The sequence below is a fragment of the Solea solea genome, chromosome 2 (assembly GCF_958295425.1).
Source record: "Solea solea chromosome 2, fSolSol10.1, whole genome shotgun sequence".
Classification (NCBI taxonomy): Eukaryota; Metazoa; Chordata; class Actinopteri; order Pleuronectiformes; family Soleidae; genus Solea; species Solea solea.
Window position 1 is genome coordinate 38,495,102 of NC_081135.1, and position 22,310 is coordinate 38,517,411.

General features: G+C 43.3%; 3 protein-coding genes across 4 annotated transcripts; 2 read left to right on the forward strand and 1 right to left on the reverse strand.

The window, feature by feature from the left end:
- The first annotated feature begins 1,951 nt into the window (after positions 1-1,951).
- On the forward strand, positions 1,952-3,862 carry crygs2 (crystallin, gamma S2). 2 transcript variants are annotated; one of them, XM_058619509.1, is made up of 3 exons: positions 1,952-1,966; positions 2,699-2,941; positions 3,590-3,862. In XM_058619509.1, the coding sequence occupies exons 1-3, from the start codon at positions 1,952-1,954 to the stop codon at positions 3,860-3,862; spliced, it is 531 nt and encodes a 176-aa protein (XP_058475492.1). The 2 variants fall into 2 exon arrangements, with proteins under 2 accessions (XP_058475492.1, XP_058475501.1); XM_058619518.1 differs by lacking the exon at positions 1,952-1,966 and adding an exon at positions 2,074-2,082.
- Positions 3,863-3,926: 64 nt separating this feature from the next.
- lcmt2 (leucine carboxyl methyltransferase 2) lies at positions 3,927-14,769 on the reverse strand. Its single transcript, XM_058653425.1, has 15 exons — positions 14,531-14,769; positions 14,044-14,127; positions 13,265-13,389; positions 12,589-12,670; positions 12,327-12,507; positions 12,083-12,239; positions 11,407-11,596; positions 11,218-11,325; positions 10,532-10,619; positions 10,233-10,451; positions 9,740-9,997; positions 9,565-9,662; positions 5,257-5,444; positions 4,928-5,063; positions 3,927-4,413 (listed from the first exon to the last, which is right to left on the reverse strand). The coding sequence occupies exons 2-15, from the start codon at positions 14,092-14,094 to the stop codon at positions 4,249-4,251; spliced, it is 2,046 nt and encodes a 681-aa protein (XP_058509408.1). The 5' UTR covers positions 14,095-14,127; positions 14,531-14,769; the 3' UTR covers positions 3,927-4,248.
- Positions 14,691-22,295, forward strand: rab5b (RAB5B, member RAS oncogene family). Its single transcript, XM_058653468.1, has 6 exons — positions 14,691-14,780; positions 15,799-16,106; positions 17,457-17,608; positions 17,695-17,817; positions 19,443-19,536; positions 20,127-22,295. The coding sequence occupies exons 2-6, from the start codon at positions 15,941-15,943 to the stop codon at positions 20,261-20,263; spliced, it is 672 nt and encodes a 223-aa protein (XP_058509451.1). The 5' UTR covers positions 14,691-14,780; positions 15,799-15,940; the 3' UTR covers positions 20,264-22,295.
- Positions 22,296-22,310: the final 15 nt, after the last annotated feature.

Genomic DNA, 22,310 nt, shown 5'->3' on the forward strand with positions numbered 1-22,310 from the left:
TATGACTTTTTTTGTCAAAATTTCGACCACATACTAAACCATGACTTTTTTTTTAAATTTGGACCACATACTAACCTATGACGTTTTTTCAAAATTTGGACCACATACTAAAGTATGACTTGTTTTTTCAAAATTTCGACCACATACTAAAGTATGACTTTTTTGTCAAAATTTCGACCACATACTAAAGTATCACTTTTGTCAAAATTTCGACCACATACTAAAGTATGACTTTTTTGTCAAAATTTGGATGACATACTAACCAATGACGTTTTTGTCAAAATTTGGACCACATACTAACCAATGACGTTTTTGTCAAAATTTGAACGAGATACTAAAGTATGACTTTTTTTTCAAAATTTCGACCACATACTAAAGTATGACTTTTTGTTAAAATTTCGACCATATACTAAAGTATGACTTTTTTGTCAAAATTTGGACGACATACTAACCAATGACGTTTTTGTCAAAATTTCGACCACATACTAAACCATGACTTTTTTGTCAAAATTTCGACCACATACTAAAGTATGACTTTTTTGTCAAAATTTCGACCACATCGAAAGTATGGCAGTTTTTGTCAAAATTTGGACCACATACAAACCTATGACTTGTTTGCCAAAATTTCGACCACATACTAAGCTATGACGTTTTTGTCAAAAGTAAGACCACATACTAAACTATGACTTTTTTGTCAAAATTTGGACGAGATACTCAAGTTTGACTTATGTCAAAATTTGAACGACACACTAAAGTATGACGTTTTTTTCAAAATTTCGACCACATACTAAAGTATGACTTTTTTGTCAAAATTTCGACCACATACTAAACCATGACTTTTTTGTCAAAATTTCGACCACATACTAAAGTATGACTTTTTTTGTCAAAATTTCGACCACATACTAAACCATGACTTTTTTTTTAAATTTGGACCACATACTAACCTATGACGTTTTTTCAAAATTTGGACCACATACTAACCTTTGACTTTTTTTCAAAATTTGGATGACATACTAACCAATTACTTTTTTGTCAAAATTTCGACCACATACTAAAGTATGACTTTTTTTGTCAAAATTTGGACAACATACTAAACCATGACTTTTTTTCAAAATTTGGACCACATACACATATGCCTTTTTAGTCAAAATTTGGACCACATACTAAACCATGACTTTTTTTCAAAATTTCGACCACATCCTAACCTATGACTTTTTGTCAAAATTTGGACCACATACTAAACCATGACTTTTTTTCAAAATTTGGACCACATACACATATGCCTTTTTAGTCAAAATTTGGACCACATACTAAACCATGACTTTTTTTCAAAATTTAGACCACATCCTAACCTATGACTTTTTGTCAAAATTTGGACCACATACTAAACCATGACTTTTTTTCAAAATTTCGACCACATACTAACCTATGACTTTTTGTCAAAATTTGGACGACATGCTAAAGTATGACTTTTGTGTCAGATTTTGGATCACATACTAAAGTATGACTTTTTTGTCAAAATTTGTACCAGATACTAAAGAATGACTTTTTTGTCAAAATTTAGGCCACATAATAAAGTATGAAGTAAAAATATCACATGTACAACCAGAGATGAAGAGCCTGTGTTCTTGGACAAACACCAACATGAGCCTCATGGTGGCACTGATGAGTCACATGAATGTGTTTTATGCAGCAGCAGCCACAGAGGCAGAAATAAATCATGAGTCAGCAGAAACTGGTGCAGCTGGCATGAGTGTGTGTGTGTGTGTGTGTGTGGGTGAGTGTGGGTGACTGGGTGAAGGGGTGAGGGGGCACTGGACCGGGTCAGTGGATGCTTAACCATCTCTTTGTAAAGTAAATCCTCCCTGGCTGTTCTGGATGCAGCTGAATAGAAGCAGAAACACTGACTCAATTTTTGGATCGGACTTTCATGACAAAGCGATTGTTGCTGATGAACGTGGGAAAAGCATGGATATAAAAAGGGCATCGGTGCCGTGGCCACACCGAGACCTCGAGAAGACGACCACCATCTTCATCTTCATCATCATCATCGTCAAGGTTACTGGATCCAAGATGGGCAGGGTGAGTTCACACGAGGGTCAACAAATCAAGAAAAAACACAATTTTAGCCTCTTAATGCAATAATTGCGTTATAAAATCTACATCAGCTCAGTTTACAATGTTGTAAGAATGTGCTTGTTTTTTGTCTCCGTTTCCAACAGGAAACTGAGGTTTTTGTCACTCTGTGAAATCTCTATGTCTCCAACACCAAACCCCATAGAGAAAATCAGCATTTTTAGCTCACAGGCACACAGGGGTTGTTGATCCACTGCTGCCTCCATCACTTCATCCAATGTGTTATTTTGCAACTTTGGCTTTTGAAATCCTTCGATCAGATTGACGTCAGTGACACAAAGTGACCACACGAGGCAGCAGTAAACCAGCAGCTCCTGTGTCCCCGCGAGCTAAAATCACTGATTTTCTCTCTGGAGTTTACAAACTTCAGTTTCCTTTTGGAAAAGTCTGTGTAACAGTGAGATAAAGACGTGAACGTGTTCTTAAAACATTGTAGACTTGTCTCTGAGGCTCGGCAGCCATGTTTTCAAACCTCAGACACACCTTCAAACACTCTTCAGTTGAGTGACGATTGCATGCAGGAGCTAAAACAGTGGCCCGGCATTTGTTCGTGTGTCGCCAGATTGTCTTCTACGAGGACAAGAACTTCCAGGGCCGGCGCTACGAGTGCGACAGCGACTGCTCCGACTTCCACTCTTACCTGAGCCGCTGCAACTCCATCCGGGTGGAGAGCGGGGCCTGGGTGGTATACGAGAGGCCCAACTTCATGGGCTACCAGTATGTCCTGACCAGGGGAGAGTACCCAGACTACCAACGCTGGATGGGCCTCAATGACCGCATCAGCTCCTGCAAGATCATCCACTTTGTAAGTCAAACATCGGCCCTGAAATCTGCGGTCTCTCTCCAATTTTACATCGATCTGCGGCAGATAAAGGTTTAAAGCTGCAGTATGTAACCTTTAAAGACATAAAAAAAATGACTGTTGGAGTTAATAAACATTGTGTGAACTCATTTGACAATAATTTATCAGGTCCCGCACGACTTGTGTCGACATGGAGTTTTTGACTGAAATACAGAGAAGCGACCGTGGAAAAGCTTCAGAGCTGAATTCTACAGCTCCAAAAAACTTGCTAAGTTGGTGACAGGTGTGCTAAAACAATCCCATCTCTCGATATATAGTGCGTAACTTTTAAGTTGACCGTGTCACAGTCGAGATGTCGGGGGAAAAATTAGTCGCAGAAGTATCTGGGGCAAGACGTTGTTAGCCATAGCAGAACTCTACGTGTGATTATCGTAGCGACATGTTTACAGATAAAAATTGAACGCTACTTCTAATTTACTGTGAAAACAAACACGACAGAAGTGGAATTAAAGGTAAAAGTCACAGAAATCTCGAGTTCCTGTTGAAGGAACAAACCCCTGAACTTTGGAACGTACCAATATCCTCCTTCCCCCCCTTTTTTCTCTCTCACCCCACGCTGCCCTTCCCTTTCTCCCCCCTGCCTTGTTCCAGACCAGCGGGAGCTCGTACAAGATGCAGCTCTATGAGAAGTCGGACTTTGGTGGTCAGGCGTTCGAGGCCACAGACGACTGTCCCTCTCTTCTGGAGAAGTTCCGCTGGAGGGAGGTCAACTCCTGCAAGGTGTTCGACGGCTGCTGGGTCTTCTACGAGAACCCCAACTACCGTGGACGCCAGTACTTCCTGGAGAAGGGGGAGTACCGCAAGCCTGGCGACTGGGGTGCAGTCAGCGCCACAGTCCAGTCCTTCAAGCGCTTCTCTGAGTGACCCAAACCCCCAAAAAACCAAAAGCACTAATCTGAGGTCTCACAAATAAAAACCTGTCCGGAAGACACCTTTGTTTAGATTGTTTTAATGTCTGTTCAGCATCAGTTCTCAAAGAATATTTGACAATGACATGATTTCATAGCATTACTGAGTCCTTCAAGCTGGCGTTTTTGATCAATAATTCCATAATAACCTTTCAGATCTTGGAGAGAAATAGAGTTCTGCTTTGTGGAGCTGTAGTTTTAATGGAACCAAACAGATTATCCATACTACCGAGTACAGAAAACAGGTAAGTTAGAAAAGAGTTTTGTTTTAATTTAATTTGTGTACTTCATCCTTTCAAATGTCCCTGAAGGAATTTCAGAGCAAACTGTTGTGAGGAAACGTCATGTCAGTGCAGGTCTGAGGTCCACGGTGACTAGCTGAGGGTTCAGGTGAGTCCCGAAGGAGAAACAGTTTCCTCCGCCTCCGATGAGGACCAGCTCGGGTTCTTCCGAGTCCGTCAGCTCGCAGCAGAAGGAGTGAAGCATCAGAGGCCACGGCACCGACGTCTGAAGATCACACAGTGATGGATTATTCAGTCTCATGTTGTCACAACAATAAAATCACTGCTCTAAACAACCTGAGCGGGGAGCTCTATCAACATTTATACTGTGATGAAGAGCAGCGAGTGTCACATTAGACCCAAATGTTAAAGCTCGGGAGAGTAAGAGTGGAAAAGCTACACTTTAAAGAAGCATTGAGAAATTAACCACACCGCTCCTGTACGCCCTTTAGTCAAAGCTCCGCCCACACAAAAATTGAGAATAGACGGCTAAACGGCAACAAAATGCTACATATACATCCGACGCCCTCCCATTGGCCGTCTTGTCAAAGCTCCGCCAGCGAAACCTTGGAAGTCATGAGTTAAAGCTGGGGTCAGTAAGTGTTGATAAGCTAACGGTAGGCTAAAACACTCCCTGCGTCTGAGCCTTTTGTCAAAGCTCCACCCCCAAAGTGGAGGATGTTGTTCCTATCCTTTATCAAGATAAACAACAGCAGTGTTTGACAAATTAAATTCCTCACCGTGTCCAGACGGAACTCCACGCTGCCCCGTGTGGTGAGGTTGATCACGGCGACACCCGGGACGCCGTCTGAATGCAGCCAAACTCCGCCCACCAACACCAGCTGATCTCCAATCACATGGGCGGAGTGAGAGTATCTGAAACAAAGCACAGAGAGGACACTCAAAGACCTTAACCATCAAAACTCAATGCTGAACCCTAATCCTAAAACCAGGTCTTAACCCCCCAGGGGGAGGACCAGACAAAATGACAGTAGAGACAGTGGAGACAGAAGAGACAGTAGAGACAGAAGAGATAGTAGAGATGGCGGAGACAGGACAGTGGACAGACCTGGGGACAGGAGGAGGCTGGACCTCTATTCTCTCCCAGATGAACCCTTCGTCTGTGGGCCTTAACACGACCATGTCCCCCAGAGGCACCGAGCTTCTGTCCAGTCCTCCAAACACCACCACGCCTCCCTGATATGAACTCGCCGAGTGGGAGTGACGTGCCGCAGGAGCAGCGCCCTCTACTGGCATCTGTAACACACACACACACACACTTATATAAACCAGTCCGATGAGACCCATGAGTTCATGAGGTCGTCAGAAAGCAGCAGTCAGCCAACACAGCTTTAAGACGTGAGTACAACTCCAAGTGAGATCTCGGTCAAAGTCAGTTTTTTTCTTTTGTCTTTGGTGAGACAGAGCTCCTGGAATTTTAATTTCCCAGTGAAAGTCACGTTGTCATTTGCTCTCTCTTGTTTTAACTTTTACTCGCTCACTGTTCTGCACGGAAGCTCACGTCAACGGCAGAGAAAGAGAGAGAGACAGTGGACAGTGTCCACAAATGACACGAGCACCATGAACCAAAGCCACTGAAGACCTTAAAAAACCAACAATGATAGTTTATTATTTATTAATTATTTATTTATTTTGGGACATTCCCAACTAATTCTATTATATAATAAGTAATGGCATGCCGTTAATTCAGTGTCAGATTCAGCACGTTGGAAATATCAAAGCCTTTTAAAAACATTACATACTTACCGTCATCATCACGGTTGGTTCCAGCCACCGAGTGGAACATCAAAGCTATTTTAAAAAACCTGAAAAAATGATGAAAGCACAAACAAGAGTTTACAACAGATGAGCGAACGATACACTCAAGAACCACCTTCAACAATCTTCTACCAAACATCAACGAGCTTCAACGGAATCTGCAAGAATGACCATGATGATGACAGAGAGATCTGGCAGATCAAGACGGAGAGCCGAGATTATGGGGGACGACGCCAGCGAGACTTTAACGACTGAAATCAGGGACCTCAAGGCCGAAGAGAAAACTCAAGAGAACCAGGTTGACACTATTGCAAACGAGCTGGAGGGGGCGCAGGCCTTGGGTATCGAGGTGGAAGACTTGTTGGAGAGTCTCAAGGACATCCAGCCGCCGTCAGACCAGGTTGAACATCTCAGAGAAAAGATGGAGAAGATGCTGACGTTGCGCATGAAGGCGAAAGAGGAGATGCAGAGTCTCAGGGAGTCTCGTATCACTGTGAGAGAGGCTCTCCAAGACGAGGTGTCGGGCCTGAAACAGGTCAACGTTCAGCTCAACCAACAGCTGGAAATAAGACAGAACTTTTGCAGGCACCTCCAAGGCATCATGTCCAGGCTGTACAGCACGATCAAATCACAGACTAAAACCATCGAGTGTCTGTCAAAAGAGAAAAACACGCTTACCGCTGAGCTGCAGGCGGAGCGCACGTGTAGACTGCAGCTGAGCACGGAGTTACAGGAACACAAGGACACTCTCTTGCTGAAATGTCAGAAGACTGAGTCACTGTCAAAGGAGAACGAGGTCCTCGCCAGTGAGCTGCAGGAGAAGCGCACCTGGACTCTGCAGCTGAACAACGAGCTGCAACAATACAAAGACACCCTTCTGCAGATCTTTGAGACGAGCAAGTCAACCGCCGAGGCAGAGGCTGAAAGGATCACGTCTCTGTCAAAAGAGAAGGAGTCTCTCACTATCGAGCTACAGCGCGAGCGCACCTGGAAACTGCGGCTGACCAATGAGTTGCAGGAATACAAAAACACCCTTTTGCAGAAATCTCAGACAGATAAGTCCACCGTTGTTGAGACGGAGGGTTCCCATTGCATGTTGGCCCAGTTGTCCACCAGCCTCAAGACAGAAACTACAAAGATTGAGTCTTGGTCAAAAGAGAAGGAGTCTCTCACCATTGAGCCACAGAGTGAGAACACCTGGAGACTGCAGCTGAGCAACAAGACGCAGGAATACAAAGAAAATTGTTTTCACGCAGAGAGGTCCACCATTGAGACGGAGGCTCCTCATCAGACGTTTGAAAGCCTCCAAAGTAACGCCACAAAGCAGAGGTCTAAGGAGGCTGGCAAACAGTCCGGCCATGTGACGGAGACTCAAAATGAGACAATAAAGAACCTGAAAATGTCCAACTTTTTGCTCAACCATCAGCTCACCGTTCAAAAGGGCATCAGGGCAAACCTTGAGACAGAAATCTCCAGACTCTCTGAGAGGTTGGAGAACGAGGTCAAAAACAAATTTCAACTGTCAAAACTGAGGGAGTCAGATGCTTCTGAGCTGCAGCTGGAGAAGAATTTGAGAGTACAACTGAAGAATGAGCTAGAGAAACAGACGTTTGCCCATCACGAGGAACTCGCCGCTGTGAAACACTCCAGAGCTGAAACACAGGCTCTACATCGCGAACTGGATGAACTGAGAGCAGCAAATGCTGAACTCTCCGGCAAACTCAAGTCCGAGCAAGACTTCTGCCATCACTTCCACATTGTCACGCTCAGGCTGACCGACGAGAGGGGAAAGAGCAGGTCCCTCACCGATGCTCCGCAGAAGGAGCAGACCAGCAACAAACAGCTCGATGACAACATGTACCAGGAACTTGTGGCTCTGGAGAGCACGAAAGTGACCACCTTGGAGAATCAAGGCAAGAAAAAAAGCCGCAGTGTATTTGGCTGGCGGAAAAAAAATAAGCAGAAGCAGGAGGAGTCCAGTGTTCCCACAGAAGGAGAGGTATCAGCTGAGCAGGCCTGAGTCATTCTGTCTTCTCCGTTGTCCAAGACCAAAACAAGACAGGACTGGAAAGTGTTGAACCACATGGTCCACACTGACTCAAACAGCACTTTCCTTCCACCAAGCACCAGCACAGTTCCCATTGGAGCTCAAGTTCCATTTGGAACCTTGCAGAACCAAGAGTCCCACCCTTCATCATCAACCCGAGTGTTTCTCAACGCACAACTCGAGCTGAAGTTAAAACGTCTCTGGCGACGCGGTAGATCATGGAATCTGGCCAAGTAACGACAACATATGGGTTCATGGTTATTTTATTGGTCCTTACTAGGAACCAAACTCTCAGGTTTCCGAAAAGCAATTTATTGTCCGCACAAATCTTATTTTCAATTGGAGAGGGGAAGTCCGGGCTTCTCTGATCAAGCTGCTACCCCCCGCAACCCGACCTCGGACGAGCGGTAGAAGTTGGACGGATAGATGAACGGAGGGTTCAACCATAGGACGATAGGAAAAGGATTGAATCTCAATTCTTGTCTGGCACATAACCAATTTGTGAATCTCGACACTGATTGGTTTCCATGTCACAGTATGAGGCCAAAGTTGAAATGATGCGAGACCACGAATGACGCACAAATGCGCCGCACTGTTCGGGAACTGCGTTGGAACTGTGCAGGTGTCAAAGTTCTAAAACTTTAGTACCACAAAATACTGGTGGTGTCTCGTCGTAGATAGACATTTTCTAGCTTTAGCCTTTAGCATTACTTCTTATAAAGATGTGTAAGAAATGAGGTAAAACATACTCCGACATTAAGGACAAAGCTCAAACGATACCGTAACACTGCATATTAATAGGCCATGCTAGCATGTCAGTATGTTACACAGTACTTTTTATTGGTTCAGACATGGCCTGTCTTTTTTCCTACATATTGTAACCATCACTGTCTATGATCTGAAATTTGAATAGAATTTGAAGAACAACATTCATTGTGTAGCTCTCTCTTTATCCGTGTCTGCCTGATACGAGACTCACACACACTCTCTCTGTTGCGTGAAATATGTCAAACTTTTGCAAATTTTTATTGTTTAAAACAGTTACTGCAATCCCATATCAAGACACTGGAGGGCGCTGTTTGCCAGGAAATTACCAAAACATGGAAACAAGGATTTCTGGTATATTTCTCTGTGGCAGGGTTACAATGCCACCTACAGACCTGGCATTTACACTACTATATTTAGTCTTTTTTTTGTCTATTCACAAACTTTCAAGGGTCCCATGGAAAGCCTCCTTGAAATCACTGAAAGTTTGTGAATTTGGAAAAAAAATTCAAGGCTCTTAAAAGTTTTTGAAAATCATCCTTATCAACCTAAAAAGACACGGGTCTTGAGTGGGGAACGTTTTAATTTTTTTTTCAAATTCACAAACTTTCAAGGAATTCAAGGACCCACAGGCAGCCTCCTTGGAATCCTTGAAAGTTTGTTAATTGGGAAAAAAATTCAAGGCCCTTGAAAGTTTTTGAAAATTGTGTGTGAACGCACCCTTAAAACTGGTCCTTTAAAAACACATTCAAAACTTTGTTGAGAACCAGAGAAAGTGGGTCAAACCTCGGTCCAGTGCTGCTGGTCCACACACAGGAAGTGGGCGTCGCTTAGAGCAGCCTCACATTGATTCTTTCCCCCAAAGACAAACAGAAAATCTTCTCCTGTAGAGAAAATAAAGAGGAACGTGTTATTTTATGAGCAGGAGACTCAGAGGGAAAGAATAGCCCTTCCACCTCACCTTTGTGACTGATGATCGTAGCAGTGTGCCGCCATCTTGGCGGCGGCAGAGCACTGTTGCCCGAACAGAGCATCCGCTCAACACAGAGCTTCACGACACCTCGGTCTTCAGATTCAGATTCTGCAGGAGGAGGGAGATCACAGGGGTCCAGGGTGATTTTAAAAAGGCCCGTGATTGGGTTGAGAGGAGAGGAGCGACCCCCATAAACCACCAGACCTCCACCAGGAAGCGACGTGACCGTGTGGTAGAGTCGCACACCTGAGAGACACAACAGAAACAGAAACAGCAACAGTTTGGATCAGTCTGGATTTTATGTCATGGATCATGGGTAGGTGATCAGCCAAGTAGTCTCCCATTCAATTTTGGTAAGACTCCGCCCACTAATGACGTCACAAAACACAAGTATATTTACAAGAATACACATTCTTTTAGAATCAACAGAATATTGAACAGAAAAGGGGACAGTAGTAAGTCCATGATTTCCTATTATTACCTAAATCCTGTGACGGCTCCACACTGACGGACCTCCAGTCTCCTCGGTCTCTGAGGAGGAGTCGACTCGCTGCTCCTCTGCCTCCTCTGCTGGAGCCTCCTGTCAGCAGGAGGCGTCCTGGGCTGAGAGACGCGGACGCCATCCCCAGACCCTCCACGCTAACCGACACCGCGCTCACACCCAGCACGGCCACGCTCTGGGACGGCTGTACAGCTGTCGCTGGAGATACACACACAGACATTATTCAGTCTTTCTACTAAATTAAATATGTTTTAAAACGTGATTCAAATGAAAGTTACCTGGAGGATTTGTGAGGAGAGCCTGAGCCGTGCACGAGCCTCGAGACGCAGTGAGGATGAAGTAGTGGGAACATTTTTGGTGCCACTCCTGGGGGGGGAGACGACGACGATGACACAGGGACAAAGACAGACTTTGAGGTCACATGTTGTTCTCTTTGTATCCAAATCACACTATGACATTAATAACTCTGTTCTTGCCCTTTCCTAGTTTGTACTTCTCCTTTCTGTCCTCCTTCTTCGGGCACCTGTGACTCCAGGGCAGCAGGATCCAGATACATGCCTGGTACACTTGTTGTTATTGTTAATGATTTATATACAAAAGTGCGAAACTTTCTATAGGAATTGATGGTGACGAACTGGTTGTGATAGGACAAACAAACATGTCATTTTATATCACTAAAACACTATTTTGTTGTATTACATTTGTACCTATCTTCGTATTAACTTCCTACAAGACTGTTTGGTTTAACACAGTTAAAGTTGTCAAACTCTTTTATACCAAGTAAAGGAAATACTGATCGCTCTCAGTAAAACGTTACAATACAGACTCATCATCCTCCTCATCCTCCATCATCATCCACACACTGGTAGTAGAGTGGCATTAGATGAAGATGGAGAACTCTAATTATTCATGACTATAATGGAAAACGTGTTAAATGAAGGTGGTTTGCGTTTCAGTATCTCACCTCATATTCATCAAAAGGCTCCAGGACGTCGACTCTGCGCCGCTCCTCCTCAGGAACCAGCCTCAAGTAGAAGTCATTCATGTCCACACACACACACTGTTCCCATCCCTGAAGACAAAAACACACACACACACACACAGGTGATCAGGTACAGTTACCAACACCACGTGTCAGTATCCACTCACTGACCTTGTCCAGGAACCTGCGTGTCTGTGTGGCCGCGTCCGGATACTGTCGCAGCGCGTGAAGAGTAGAATTCAGTTTGTTGAAATGATCCTGCATGATCGAGCCGAAGGGGTCGTGTGGATGGATTTGCTCGTACATGACAAAGAGCGAGTGAGGCAGCAGCTTCGCTGCCCAACTGACGACGACGTCTGACCTGGAAGATTAAAAAAAACATTCGCAGATCATTGTTTATATGGAGTGAGACAATGTTTAGCTTTTTGTCTTGGCTTTTACCATCAATATGTTACTGTGGAGCTAAAGATCCACTTTCGAGTCATCGTTTGGTCCATAAGATGTGAGAAAACGTTAAAAGATGTTGATCAGTGTATGTTCTGTGTATGTTAGAATCCAGAGAATATTCTCATTGAAGAAACAATCAGAAAATCTTGTTTTAATCATGATAAAAAAGCTTCAAACCTGATTCATCGATTATCAAAATAGTTGATGATAATCGATTATTATTCGAGTCATTGTTTCAGCTCCAGTTTACAAACTTCAGTTTCCTGTTGGAAAAGTCCATCTCACAGTGAGATAAAGACGTGAACGTGTTCTTAAGAGAGACTTAAACTGACGTGGACTGCCAACTCACTGATGAATAAAACCCACGCTCACATATTTAAACCACATAGTGATTAATTACCATTTTGTTTCCATGTAGGTGAGAACGACCTCAGAGAGAATCAGTGTGGGCACGGTCCAGTCCAGTCCTGCTGAGCCCAGAGCCTCTTTCACCTGAGACTCCTCTCTGATGTCCAGACCCAGCAGACGATACTGAGCACTGCACACATACACAGCTCCTGACCACACACACACACACACACACACACTCAACCTCATTAAATCATTTAAAACTAAAGACAAAATCATATTCTTACGAGATAAACCTGTAGGAGAAGATAACTGTGGGTCTAACGTCTCCCTCAGTGTAGCATTAGACGTGATCAGAGCCGATTTACGCCGCGCGACGTCCGGGAAATCCACCTCAAACACGACAGTGCTGGCGAGCGCTCCGTCCGCATGCAGGCGGAAATACAGCGAGTCGAAGCCGGCGCCCAGAGACAGAATCTAATACAGAGGAAAGAGAGACAGAGATAAAGACGGAGGACATTCACGATGTTTTTAAAACACAGCGCGCTGTTACATTACCTGTCTCTGAGGACAGTTTTCAGTCACGTGCAGAAACCTCCTCACACAGTGATCCACAGCTCTCCAACGCACGTAGTAGCCTCTGAACCACACAAGCAAATAAAGTCATTAGTGCATTACTTTGTCCAAAAAAGAGTCAAATTAAACATCATTTTTCACAAGTTTCATATATGTTTTTACAGGAGAGAAAATTATATCGAGAGAAATATTTTATTTACACTTTATTACGATCAGTTTGATCGATATGCCGACATTAGACGCCAATAATCAATAGCATAAGTCCAGGAAACTAGTTTTAATGAAACATTATAACTAATTTTTTAAGTCAGTCTATGTTTCTTGCTTTGTAGGCCATTAAATGAAAATTTTCTCTGGTATGAGGGAAGGAACAATTCATTGATTGATTTCTGGATGAATCCACAGTATAGATGGTCACAGCCTTAATCCCTAGGGCTGAAACAATTCCTCGATTCATCTAAAATTACTAAATGAAAAACAGTTTTTCTGATTCGTAAATTTGAATATTCTCTGGTTTCTTTGCTCCATGAAACAAAGATATCATTTTTTGGTTTTTGGAGAAAAACAAGACATTTGAGAACATCATCCATATCAGGTTTGAATAACACTTATTTACAGTTATTTATAACACAGTTCGACAGACATACGACTCACTGACCTGTTGATGAGCGGCGCTCTCCTGGACACTTTGCACACAAAGTGCTGGAGGAAGTGGTCGTGGAAATATCCCTGCGCCGCCGCAGACACTTTACTCACCACGCTGCTGTCATTGGTTCCCTGAACCTGAGTCACAACACAACAAACAGAAGAAACAAGCAGAGCCAACATGAGCGTAAACAATCAGCAAACATTCACACTCATCACCGACGTAACGGTGGAAAAATACCGAGCAAAAAATGTAATATTCACATTTAAGAAGCTGCAAAATCTGAGAAATTCATTTTGATTATTAAAAAAACATTAAAAACCCATTGAGTTGATTATGAAATGAGTTGCTGATTAATTTAATAACTGATTAATAATCATTGCATCCCTAATACTATTATAAAGGTAATTATTCAATGGATATATCGGTACGTATTAAGTTAGAAAACAATGAATAAAAATCTAAATTTGAAACAAGTCCATTAGAAAACTGCTAAGGCTGAAATTGAACTGTTCTATTGTTGTTTGTATATGTATCATTCTGCTTTAAAAACATTGATAAATACATGCGGGAAGCCTTACATTGAAATATAATATCATAAATAATATTTAAATATAATGCAGTGCTTTTACATCAATGTATTACAAACATATATAGAGGACACTATGAGTCCCTGCGTTTTGTAATAGTAGTAGTAGCAGTAGTAGTAGAAGTACACATACACAGTAACATAAAAGTAGGCTGCCTAATGTAAAATAATTGAGTAAATAAGTAGCTCTGTTCTCTCTTACCGCCGTGTCTTTGCCCTGCTTCTGTTTCCTTCTGTTCGTCGTTGGCATCATGTCACAAAACTGCGTCGTCACTCTTCTGTAAAACTATTAAAAACATTTAAAATAATAAAGTTTACGGGAAGTTTATTTTACATCCATGTTTTTGGAAATAGTCCACGGATCCAAATGATTCAAACATCCGCCATGTTGTACACACTTCCGGTGAACCGCCTCCCTCCCTCCTTCTCTGGCCTGCTCTTGCGCCCCCAGCGGCTTGGAAGGTACTAGCATCAATCACAGTCGTTCCTTCCGACGGAAATAAACGTGGAATCCAAAGCCCGGAAATGTGATTATGCGATAGACATATTCATTTATAAGTAATTTTTATTTACTTAAACGTTTTGATCATTTTACCTTTGCAACTGATGTAATAAAACAAACTGAACGTGCCTGAGAATGATCATTTATTCCAACATTTATAATAGTTATGTGCATATGTAATACTTACATGCTATGATAGACTGCTAATAGACAATTCGGCTTATTTTTCCCCCCGTTTTACGTAACGGTTTGGCGGGTTCTGATTGGTCTACGTCGCCTGTCAAACCTTGTGAATGCGGCTCTCCTTAACGGGCTTGACAATGCGTCACTGTGTGCGCATGCGCCGCGTTTTACCGGAAGTGTGTTAACCAGCTGATAGCCAAACTGTCAACAGTGGAAGCTGCTGTAGCCGCGGCGCCGAAACCACCAGATCCACGGTAAATATGCGACTCCCCTCCCCGCGGCACAGGCATGTTGTTCGGGCGGAGAGATAGCGACAGTGAGTTCGGTTCGGCGTCGAAATTGCGAAGCCTGGGTCCATTTTGGTCTCGTCCCGAGCTCATGATCGCTGTCCCGTTAGCAACGTAACGCCGTCGAAAAAGGCTGCCGATGTGGTAACATGTATGACGGCAACAATGACAGACAGCGCGGGCAGCGTCCAAACACAGCGAGAACGAGCCAGTGACGCATCTGTGGAGTCCAATAATGGACGAATTGTGTCTGTCATTTCATTTAACGTGTAGATAAATGTGTACGTGCGTTCTTTATTGATCCCAGAACTGGGACATTCTGTTGTTACAGCAATGCTGCTGTTGTTGTTGTTGTTGTCAGATGTTTCCCAAACCTTGACATTTTGTTCTTAAATGTCTTGTTTTTGTCCCCAAAACAACGATGATTCTGTTTGAATGATTTCTTTGTTCATGTGGAGCAAAGAAATCCAGAAAATATTCACATTTAAGAAGCTGTAAAATCACAGAAACTAGAAAATATTGGTAGTAATCGATTAATAATCAATCCTTCGTTAAAGCCCTAATACTGTTATAAAGGTAGTTATTGGATGGATGTGTCACTTTGTAATTAATCATTTCCAGATAATAAAAACATAACAATGCAATGTAATTAGCAAAATGCTAAAGCTACAATTTCACTGCTCTATTTCTGTCTTCACAAAAATCCTGCTTCATCACTCTGCTTAAAAAAATGATTTAGTTGTTTGGTTCACAAAACGTTTCCCAAATATCACAACGTTCTCAAAAGTCTTGATTTCTTTGTTTTATGGAGCAAAAAAACCTGAAAATATTCCCAACATTCTGGTTTCTGTGCTCCATCATGTGAGAACATCATTAACTGATCAACTAATGGAGAAAATAATGGACAGTTCATCGGTTCTGAAAAGAATCGTTAGTTACAACTCTAGTATCTCATGAACTATTCCCCTCTGATGTCTTCACACAGATAAAAACAGGAGAAAAGAGAGGTCAAGAGGTCGCCGACACTGAGACTGGACTGCAGTCTGTTTTTGGAGGAGCGTTGACCACAGAAGCTCCAGTCTCCGCTGCAGGGAGGACGCCCCGTCCCCCGGCCGTCCCGTCCCGCTATGAGCTCCAGAGGGAGCGGAGGCCGCACCAACGGCTCGCTGCCACAGACCAAGATCTGCCAGTTCAAGCTGGTGCTGCTGGGCGACATGGCCGTGGGCAAGTCCAGCCTGGTGCTGCGCTTCGTCAAGGGACAGTTTGACGAGTTCCAGGAGACGACCATAGGAGGTGAGGACCACATGCTTTGGTTTTTTAAGTAGTAACTGTTCATTTTTCCACCACTTTATCCTCCATGTGAGGGTCACAGGGAGGTGGAGCCAATCACAGCGGACACAGGGTGAAAGGCGGGGTCACAATGAACCTCATCTGCATGTGGGAGGAAACCAGAGAACCTGGAGAACCTGGAGAACACAAACACACACACACATATACAAGAAGAACATTCATCCAGGGCTTGGTACCGCCACGAGAAGTGGATTGTCCAATTAACGGGGAGCAGTGGGGGATTGGGGACTTTGCTCAGCAGTACCTGGGCCTTTGACCTGGCAGGAACCGGCAACCCCTCTAGTTTACAAGCCAAGTTCCCTTTTCACTAGGCCACAGGGTGTCCAGCAGTGGTTGTAATAACATGACAACACCAGGGTTTATCAGACTCAAATATTGAAAGATGGCTTGAGGAGGAGGAGGAGCAGGAGGAGGAGCATGAACCAGCATTTTTACACCAGAGTTCAGACTCGAGTCCTGGAGAGAGTTTTTGTGAGCGCTGAACTCAGATTAAAGCGCTCTTACATCTTTGTACCATTAAATTATTGAGGATTGTGTAACTTGAGATTATCAGAGGCTGAGACTGACAGACACACACACACACACACACTCTCATTTTCTCAGGTATTTGTTTAAGCAAATAACCGCAAATAACACATTTTAACGTTAAATCTTTACGTGCAACATAAGCAGTATTTACAATTTAATAAAAAAAATTTATAGCTGTTTTAACATAATAACCTCAATGAAACAGACCATTTCAAAATATAAGTCTGTTTCGCTAGTTAGTAGTTTACAAATGTGACATTATGTGGCAACTTTTCCATTTTCTGAGGCCGTTTCTCATCTTAAATCAGATTCTGCTGAGCAGGGGTCAACTTGAGGTCACCTGTGAGGTCATTGTTGGCCAGATAAATCTAGTTTGTGGGCCATATCCGGCCCCCGAGCCTTATGTTGCCCTTTTGTGGGTTAGTTTAGTGTTTGGTTTCAAAGAACAGAATGAGCTGTGTGAGCTTTAGCCGTGTCTTTGTAAACGTCTTGTTAATGTGCTCACTTCCCCTCTCCCTCAGAAGACCCTGCATTCTAGTAGTAACAGTAACAGAATCAGGTTATTTACAGTTTATAACCTCATCAAAGCAACAACACGGTGTCATTATCCACTAAATATTCAAGTGTGTGATTTTTGGGCCAGACGACGTGTGCATGGTTGAGTAACTGGGTTAATAATAACTGTTGTACTCGAGTAAACACACTGTCGAGTGACATCAGGTTTGACGATCACCGCTCACCTTGTTGCTGTTGTTCTCCCGTCAGCTGCTTTCTTGGCTCAGTCCGTGTGTCTGGATGACACGACAGTGAAGTTTGAGATCTGGGACACCGCGGGTCAGGAGCGATACCACAGCCTCGCTCCCATGTATTACCGGGGCGCTCAGGCCGCCATCGTCGTCTTTGACATCACCAAGCCGGTACGGTGTTCCACACACGACCTTTCATAAAACACGACGTTTGAGAACATCCTCACTTGAACCTGACCTGGGTTTTGTTCTTGCAGGAGACATTTGAGAGAGCCAAGGCCTGGGTGAAGGAGCTGCAGAGGCAGGCCAGTCCCAACATTGTCATCGCTCTAGCCGGAAACAAGGCCGACCTGGCTGAGAAGAGACTAGTCGAATACGAGGTAAGGTTCCTCCTGGAGTCCTAAACTAATCGTTAACAGATGATAACAACTGTGGATGGGAGTGGGAGGCGGCCTGTAGTCTGATAAAATACACAGCAGTATCATCAGCGTAGACATTAACTTGTTTTGCTGCTTCTTCCTCTTCCTGGTTTCTGATTGGTTGGTGTTTGCTGATGCTGGTGCAGACTCTAAAAAGAATTTCCACCCGGCCAGAACGCGTCGTTACACTTTGAGCGATTACCGATTATGTGGGGATTGGACTCGGATGTTGACTTGACGTAGTGTTTAGCACCAAAAGTCACCTGGTTTAGCAGCTTTTCCCTCTTCCTTGTCTCTGATTGCATCATATAACCGAAGTTGAAACGCTAGAAGCGACTTCAGGGTCTGCGACAAGTCGTGAAGGCGTTGTGTGTGTTTATATGTGTTAAATGACTGCTGATTTGACTCAAACTAAAATACTCTTACGTCTTCGTGGCTCATGATTGTTGACATTTTTTGTTACTTAAAATTTTCAGGAGGTCGGGCCAGTTAGCCACAAGCACACAGACCCACACTGACAGGAAACATTCAGTTGTCAGGGATTTTCCACCCTTGTCTTTGGTTAGACAGTGTCAAACATGGCAGTATCATCAGCGTAGAGGTTGACTTGACACAGTCACCTGGTTTAGCCTCGTCCTGGTTTGATTTGTTGTTATGACTGAAGTTTCTGCAGACTAGAAACTAGATCACGGTCTGCGTCAGGTCGGGAAGGCTCCGCTGTTTCTGTGTAAACATTACATATTTAAACATAAACATAACATATTCAGCTTCTCTGTTTGATCACTGGGTCGAGGCAGGTAAAGAAAACAGACTCCTGACTGACACGCGTCACTGTGTGCGTTTGATTTACTGATCTATTCTCACTCTAAACAAACAAACAGGGACGTGATGTGAACAACACAAATGTTTTATGACATAACGACATATAACTTAGTTAGGTTTTATTTAGTTTGTGATGCAATGTTTTTTTCCTTTTTAAAGTGATGTATTTAAGGCTTACATACATGCCATCGTCCCATTTGAAGCTATTATTGTTTATATTTGTGTTAGAAAAAAGTACCAGTTTTGGTAAATTCTAAATATTCATAAACACGCCACACAATATTTTGGCCCAATAATTAGGTTGACGTCGACGTCTAACTCGTGGCCAGTTGCCGTTCATTAGCAGATAGTTAGCGATAGCTAAACGCATAATATTTAAAGTCGCAGACACCTGCTGATGCCTTTTTCCGATGCGTCGCAGGCCTCAGTCCAATCAGAGACGAGGACCGGAAAAGGCGGCAAAAACTGAACAGGAAAAGTTCGACTGGGGAAAACTGTAAACGTCTCGAGTTTGAGACGAAATGAAGAGAGACGGAGTTAAATGGCTGATTGTGATGTAACATCACAGATGCTAACTGCTATAAAACAGACAGTGAAAGATGGAGAATGCGTGACCCACACTCCCTCCACCTCCCAATGCTAATTGTGTCATGATCATAAGACAACACGTCATGTAGTGTGAACGTAGCTGCTTCCATTAGCCACAGTCGCTAACAGCATCACCCTGACCTCTGACACCCACTTTTTGTGTTTTTTTTTTGCAGGAAGCTCAGACGTACGCCGAAGACACCGGACTGCTCTTCATGGAGACGTCCGCAAAGACGGCCATGAACGTCAACGAGCTCTTCCTGGCCATCGGTGAGCCACTTTAGATTTCCGTTACAATTCTCATCAGCTTTTTATCTACAGGAAGTGGGATTTCTGGGTCTTAAAATGCTAGTGTGGAAAATAGCGTTTTTTTCTAGCGTACAACAAAAACGCAACTTTGGGAAAACAATGTCATGTGCTCTAGGTCCACCTCTTCAGAGTTTGTACACAGCCGTACATGCTCCACATCTTCTTCTCTGATTCTGGTGCATTTTAGTAGCAGTGCTACAGCGCCACACACAGGCCTGGCATATGTACTCCAGCTTTCTGCTGGCTTTTCAAGTTCTAAATATCCATAAACACATTAAAGGGCAGGGGGCCCAATACTGATCCTTAAACCCTGTTTACACCACACAATATTTCAGCCCAATAATTAGACAGAGTTTTTAGAACAGATAATTGTACAGCATTGCAACTAACAATTGTTTTCCTGATTCTTTTGATCCATAATATGTTGAATGATGATTTCTTTGTGTTATGGAGCAAAGAAACAAGAGAATATTCACATTTTAGAAGCTGAAACAATCAGGAAAACTACGAGGACAATCATTTTTTTTTCGACAATTTTCTTCACCCCGCAGCAAAAAAGATGCCAAAAACAGACACCCAGAACCCGACACACGCAGCGCGGCATCGGGGAGTCAACCTGCAGGACCCGGACGCTCACTCCACCCGAGCCTGCTGCGGCGGCGGCAGCAGCAGCAGCGGCGGCAACTAGACCTCCAACCACGGCACGCTCCACCGACCACCGCTCCACCATCCACAGCAGCCCCGAATATCATCAACGCACAAGCGCCGGAGCGAAACAACGAGTATCTACTCACCCACCCCCTCTCTATTCATCCTCCTGTCAAAAAGAAAATCAAAGAGGAAACAGAGATGGAGGGAACGACAGTGACGAGGGGAGGAGCCTGCTGTCGTATTTGGTACTTATTGTAAACTTTCTTTCGTTTAAACTCTTTGCCTTGCAACGTCTCCGTCAGTCACCCTGTTTCTTTGTGTTTAAAAAAGAAAAATACTGTACAGCCTGAGCAGAGCGGCCATGACAGAAAACCATAAAGAAGTCAAACTCCTCCTCCTCCTCCTCCTCCTCATACCAGAGCTTGTGTCTGCTTGCTTTTGTCTCCTCCTGATCCAGAATCAGCGAGAAACCCTGCTGTGAATAAACGGTGCGTTCCATTTGTAGCCCGGAAGTCGGAAACCACTTCCTAAGTTGAAGAAATCAGAGCAACCCTGACACAGGATTCAAAGACAAGCATGTCTCTTCTTTTTGTTTCACAGCAAATCAGTCGCACACACGCGTTTACTTCCTCTCTCTAAAAACCTGGTGACGTTCCGACTTAAATGGAATGCGCGTCAAACCCCGGAAATCCTCCCATGATTGACAGTTTCCCTCGGCAGTGTCAGGCCACACCCACAGCACAGTCCGTGTGTAATAATCGTTCGCTGTGTTTTTGACTCGCGTCTCACTCACACTCACAATTAAACATTCATTTTAACGATGGGATGTTTCCTTTTTACGTAGTTTCTTTTTTAAAGTGGTTTGCTTGAGTGAAAATGATTTTTTGAAGTGTGGCTTTAGGAGGTCATGAACTCTTAGCGCCCCCCTGTGTTGAGAAGATAAGTTGAAGCTTCAGTCTACAATATCTTAAGAATATTATTGCCACCTTATATTGTCCTAATAACCCACCGACGCTCCCACACCAAAGCCCATAGAGAAAATCAGTGATTTTAACATAACACACACACACACACACACACACACACACAGGAGTTGTTGATCCACTGCTGCCTCCATCACTAAGTTTAAATGTCTTATTTTCTCAATTCGGCTTTTAAAATCTTTTGTTCTGATTAACCTCAGTGACACAAAGTGACCACAGGAGGCAGCAGTAGACCAGCAGCTCCTGTGTCACCCGCAAACTAAAAATCACTGGTTTTCTCTATGGGCTTTGGTGTGGGAGAGTGAGTGGTTTACAAACTTCTGTGCAACAGTGAGTTCTATTCATTCAGACAGTATTTATGTATTAAATGCTCGTAAAACTTGAATCTACACGGGTTGAATGATCTTAAATCAGATAAATAAAATATCGGAGGCCGGTTTCTTTTAGACGGAAAGGTAAGAAGAAGAAAATCTAACCATTTTTGTCTTTTTTTAATGTGTCCGTCGCCTGTCCCCGCGTCCCGAGGCTGAGTTTCTGGCAGACATTTTAGTCTTGTGCTTCGTTAGCGTCGTAAAAGCTTGGCTGAAGAAACGAGGAAAGAAGTGAAAAAAACAAACACGCAAGAAAAAAGAAAACAGAAGTGCCTATTCCCGTTTCCTTTTCTCCAGATCATGTTCAGGACTTACTTTGACGCTAAATAACAATAACAATAACCCTGTCATTAATATTATTATTATTATTAGGCTCTACTGTATTGGCTTTTTGTATGGATGTAAAGAGATCTTGTTGAATACACTGTATGTTATATATATAAATATATTATTGTCTTGATTTTAACGAAAGTGTACGTCGAATGTTCCGGGAACGAATAATTGAGTAAACACCGCTTTATTTCCCACAAATTATTTAACGTTAAATTAAATTAAATTAAATTAAATTAAATTAAATTAAACTGCGACAAGACATTTTCCAACAAAGCTAAAATCATCTGCTCCCCTAAAAAATAACACTAACATTCATGTGTTCATTCTCCAGCAGGTTCAGTGTTCTACTGTCTGTGAAGTGTTCAATAAAGCTGTGAATGAATGGCTCTGCTTCCTG

Coding starts and splice junctions, on each gene's coding strand:
- crygs2 (XM_058619509.1), top strand. Junction 2,942..3,589: donor CCTGCAAGATCATCCACTTT/GTAAGTCAAACA, acceptor GCCTTGTTCCAG/ACCAGCGGGAGCTCGTACAA.
- lcmt2 (XM_058653425.1), bottom strand. CDS start 14,094: ATGATGCCAACGACGAACAGAAGGAAACAGAAGCAGGGCAAAGACACG. Junction 12,671..13,264: donor AGAGCGCCGCTCATCAACAG/GTCAGTGAGTCG, acceptor TGTGTGGTTCAG/AGGCTACTACGTGCGTTGGA. Junction 11,326..11,406: donor CACGCAGGTTCCTGGACAAG/GTCAGTGAGTGG, acceptor TTTTGTCTTCAG/GGATGGGAACAGTGTGTGTG.
- rab5b (XM_058653468.1), top strand. CDS start 15,941: ATGAGCTCCAGAGGGAGCGGAGGCCGCACCAACGGCTCGCTGCCACAG. Junction 17,609..17,694: donor TCTTTGACATCACCAAGCCG/GTACGGTGTTCC, acceptor TTGTTCTTGCAG/GAGACATTTGAGAGAGCCAA. Junction 19,537..20,126: donor CGAGCTCTTCCTGGCCATCG/GTGAGCCACTTT, acceptor TTCACCCCGCAG/CAAAAAAGATGCCAAAAACA.